This window comes from Hibiscus syriacus, unplaced genomic scaffold (genome assembly GCF_006381635.1).
Source record: "Hibiscus syriacus cultivar Baekdansim isolate YM2019G1 unplaced genomic scaffold, ASM638163v2 tig00110988_pilon, whole genome shotgun sequence".
In the NCBI taxonomy this organism is placed as follows: domain Eukaryota; kingdom Viridiplantae; phylum Streptophyta; class Magnoliopsida; order Malvales; family Malvaceae; genus Hibiscus; species Hibiscus syriacus.
The window spans coordinates 3,126,188-3,130,855 of record NW_024062942.1 but is presented as its reverse complement, the minus strand read 5'-3'; the positions used below and the strand labels follow the sequence as shown (position 1 = coordinate 3,130,855).

Below are 4,668 nucleotides of genomic sequence, written 5' to 3'. Positions count from 1 at the left end.
TGGAGAAGGGAAAACTGGAAAAATGAGAACCTGCGCACGGAGAGGGGTTTATAATTCAACTCATAATAAAAATGGGTAAACCATGAGTTTAGCCACTGAATTTCCTGCACTTTATAAAACGGTCTGCCAATTTTAAAACCTTATAATTTAACCCACTGTTTTTTTAAAAAATACCAATTAAATTCACCACTTTATAATTTCTTAATTTTAGCCCCTAAATTTGGGTGTTACATACTTGGTTTAAATTGTTAATTTATCACATATTTTATCATTCAAAATGATAGAGTGTCATAAATGCAAAAAAAAAAAAAAATGATAATGTGGCCATATGTTATGTCATTCAAATTAATAACATATATATGTCATATCATTCAAAGTAATATGATATATGATGCATCATCTAAAATAATGACGTGATATGTGTAATATCATCAAGGTAATAATATAATATGTATCATATCGTTTAGAGTATAAAAGAGTTGAGTTTGAGCATTGTTGAATTTGATTAGACTAAAAAAGTTTAAAATTGAGTTTGGTGAAAGCCCATAAGCTTAAAATTTTCAAATTCAACTCAAATCAAAATAAAAAATTAAAACTTTTACATGAACTTGAAATAAAAAATTTGAACTCAAAACATTCCAGACGCAACTCAATTAAAGATTGAATTTGAACTTTAAGTAAATAAAAATCTTATAATACATTTTTCTAAAGTAACTTAAGTAGTTTGTTTTAGCTCGTTTAAAATTCACAAGTTTAAGCAAACTCTGATCGAGTCAAACTCGAATAGTTCATGATCTATCTTGTTTTCTTTACAACCTTACATGCCACTCGCGATAATAACATGTTATATATCATATTATCAACTAAACATATAAAAATATCATATTAACAACATATATTAACCATTAATCAATTAATAATTTTCATCTCATTTAAATCAAAAGTTAATGTATATTAAAATTAAATACACCAAAGAAAAAAAACAAAAGTTAAAATAATTATTGGCATAAAATTGAGGCCAATTTTATCATTATATCTTTTTGGGTAAACTACATATTTAGTATCTAAATTATTAATTTTGGTTTATTTTAGTAGCTAAACCTTTAATCTTTTCAAAAGCATACCTAATTTTTAGTCTTGTTTCATTTTAGTACCCTCCGTTAAAAACTTGACATGTTTAATACCTAAAACTATCAGTTTTGGACCGTTTAATACCTAAACTATCATTTTTTAAATCATACTTAATGTTTGGTTTTTGTTTCATTTAGTACATCTTTGTTATAAACTTAACGTGTTTAGTACTTAAACTATCAGTTTTGATCCATTTTAGCACCTAAACTTTCAAAAAAAAATCAAAATTTAATGTTAAATTTTGAACGGGTACTAAAATGAAACAGAAACTAAACTTTAGGTATGATTTTGAAAAAATAGATCAAAACTAATAATTTAGGTACTAAACGTGTAGTTTACCCTATTATTTTTAATGTGAAATGTACGTTTGATGGAGAAAGAAAGGAAGAAAGAGAGGGAGTTTGTCTTTGAGTTTAGAAGCTTGATGTTTGAAAACAAGAAGATCCCACATTACTTGTGGATTGAGAGAGTGTCGGTGTGTTTAAATTTTGTAACTTAATCTCTCCCCTGCTTTATAAAACCCTCTTCTCTGATCTCAGTTCCTCAGAATTTCCCTCATTCAGTAGCAACAAAAACAAAAGGGTTTAATGGCAATCCCTTTCTCCCTCTTTCTACTCCTCTTCCCTCTCATGGCTCCCACCTTCGTTTTCTCCTCACCAGTTCAAGGCCCCGATCAAGTTGTGCAACAAGTCAATGAGTACGTTTTAATTTGTTTCATCAATGGCCACTCCATTTTTTTTCATTTTTCTGGTTTAATTTTCTATACTGCAGGAGCATAACAAATGCTACCATGGCGAAGAGGAGGAGCTCGGGGTTTCTCTCCTGTGGAACCGGCAATCCGATCGACGATTGCTGGCGGTGCGATCCTCACTGGGAAAAGAACCGTCGTAGGCTAGCCGATTGCGCCATAGGGTTCGGCAAGCACGCCACTGGTGGGAGGGACGGGAAAATATACGTGGTGACGGACTCCAGTGATCACGACCCCGTTAACCCTAAACCAGGAACCCTAAGACATGCCGTCATTCAAGATGAACCGTTATGGATCATTTTCGCCCGTGACATGAAGATCAAATTGAAGGAGGAATTGCTTATGAACTCGTTCAAGACCATCGACGGTCGAGGCGCCGACGTCCACATTGCCGGCGGGCCCTGCATTACTGTTCAGTACGTGACCAACATCATCATCCACGGGATCAACATTCATGATTGCAAGAGAGGAGGGAATGCTTATGTTAGGGACTCTCCTAGTCATTATGGTTGGAGGACGATATCGGACGGCGACGGGGTGTCGATATTCGGAGGTAGCCATGTTTGGGTGGACCATTGCTCGTTGTCGAATTGCAATGACGGGATGATTGACGCCATTCACGGCTCCACCGCCATCACCATTTCGAATAACTACTTGACACATCATAACAAGGTCATGCTATTGGGACATAGTGACACTTATAAACGAGATAAGAACATGCAAGTCACCATTGCCTTTAATCACTTCGGAGAAGGACTTGTACAAAGAATGCCAAGGTAAAAAAAAACAATTACTCAGAGTCAAAAAATACCCACAATCCAGTAATTGTTTTAACATTTTACGTTGTGGATGCAGATGTAGGCATGGGTATTTCCACGTGGTGAACAATGATTATACACATTGGGAAATGTATGCAATCGGAGGCAGTGCCGATCCTACAATCAACAGCCAAGGCAATAGATTCCTTGCACCAAATGATGCAGACAACAAAGAGGTCAAAACAATTAAGTCATTGATTTGTTCCAATAGGCAAAAGGGTAAGCTTTTAAACTAACATATACATACACTATACGTGCTACAAAATTCAGGTGACAAAACATGAGGATGCGCCACAAAGCCAATGGAAGCATTGGAATTGGAGATCGGAAGGGGATTTGATGTTGAACGGAGCGTTCTTCACCGCATCCGGAACCGGAGCATCGTCGAGTTACGCCAAGGCGTCGAGCTTGGGTGCGAGACCGTCGTCGGTGGTGAGCACGCTCACTGCAGGGGCTGGTGCACTTGTTTGCAAGAAGGGCTCGCGTTGCTAGTGATATTATTAGTATACAATGTTTAATGAATTATATCAGCCTGTTTCTGTGAAAGCCCCAACTAGCTACCAGAAAACAAGGGCTGAAAACACGTATTGTAAGTTCAGTTGAATCAACGGAATCAAGCTTTTCTTAGTCCTCTATGAATGAACGAGGCTGTGTCAATCAAGTTTCTACCGACACCAATCGGCGTCTTCTATTAAAGCACATGTGATCTGACAATTGCAGTCGCCATAAATGACACCATCCCACCCATAAATGATATAGAAAGAAAATAAATAATATTATTGCTGAAAAATATCTTATAAAGAATTATGACAGATGATATTCAAATAACATTATTTTCAAAATCATCTTTAGTATATTTTAAAAGGACCGTGTAAAGTTTAAATGAGAAAAATATAAAAATAATAGATAAAAAAATTATATAAGTTTTATTAAAAAACAACATGCAGGGCGTTAAGATTAGCAAATAAGCTATCGAAAGAACAGAAGGAAAATCAAAGAAGGGAAACAAGAATACTTTCTGAGACATTTTCATTTATTCTATTCTGATTATAATGATGAAGTAAGCAGCTATTTATACAAATAAGTAATGTGAAAACAAAAACTTCAACAAACTAACCACTCGTAACTAACTGCTCATAATATGCATGCATGACGTATGACGTCATACACTAACATTCTCCATATATCCCAAGTCTTTAACACTTTCAACATTCTCCCCATTTCTCAGCCCTGCTGAAAAACCATCACCTCGTGAGCTACAGTGTGCAACTAACAGCTTCTGTCCGTGTCTATGAAACATCGGAGAAGATAAGGGTTGAGTAAAAACATTAGCAACCTGCTCGTATGCTGGAGCTTCATGAACTTGCAACTGACCGGTTGTCACTATTTTCCGAACAAAAATAAATCAAACTCAACATACTTGAATTGAGAGTGAAGAACTGGATTAGCACACACAACCACCGCACTTGTGTTGTCACACCACGAGGTAGATTTGCTATAAGGAACCACATACAACTCCTTAAGCAACGACTCAAGGCATACTAGTTCTAAAGCAGTTGAAGCCACACCCCTCTATTCAGCTTCAATAGTGGACCTAGCAACAACTTGTTGCTTACGCGAGCTGCAAGAAACCAGGTTCCCTCCAAAATAGATGCAAAACCCTAAAGTCAACGCCTATCATCAACATCTAAACTCTAATTTGTATCGACAAAACCAAAGAAAGACAACCTTGAAGCAGGAGTAAATCTCAACCCATAATCAGAAGTACCCTGTAAGTATCTCAAATTACGTTTAAATGCTTGAAAATGAACATCTCGTGGTGCTTGCATGAACTGACATACTCGATTTACGACAAACGTAATATCTGACCGAGTGATTACAACATATTGTAGTCAGGGTCGACCTGAGCTCAGGCGCGGAGTGCGACCGCTTAGGGCCCAGATTTGGAGGGTGGCCCTGATGGGTCGCGAT

The 4,668-nt window shown here is 36.5% G+C and overlaps 1 protein-coding gene across 1 annotated transcript; it reads left to right on the top strand.

Annotated features, from left to right (window-relative positions):
* The first annotated feature begins 1,501 nt into the window (after window positions 1-1,501).
* On the top strand, window positions 1,502-3,190 carry LOC120149086 (probable pectate lyase 5). Its single transcript, XM_039161984.1, has 4 exons — window positions 1,502-1,610; window positions 1,830-2,655; window positions 2,735-2,873; window positions 2,968-3,190. The coding sequence occupies exons 1-4, from the start codon at window positions 1,502-1,504 to the stop codon at window positions 3,187-3,189; spliced, it is 1,296 nt and encodes a 431-aa protein (XP_039017915.1). The 3' UTR covers window position 3,190.
* Window positions 3,191-4,668: the final 1,478 nt, after the last annotated feature.

What these genes read in the sequence shown, in the direction of transcription:
- LOC120149086 (XM_039161984.1), top strand. Translation starts at nt 1,502, where the DNA reads ATGGAGAAAGAAAGGAAGAAAGAGAGGGAGTTTGTCTTTGAGTTTAGA. An exon ending in CTTGTACAAAGAATGCCAAG is followed by an intron (nt 2,656 to 2,734) that starts GTAAAAAAAAAC and finishes TTGTGGATGCAG; the next exon opens with ATGTAGGCATGGGTATTTCC. An exon ending in ATGATGCAGACAACAAAGAG is followed by an intron (nt 2,874 to 2,967) that starts GTCAAAACAATT and finishes TACAAAATTCAG; the next exon opens with GTGACAAAACATGAGGATGC.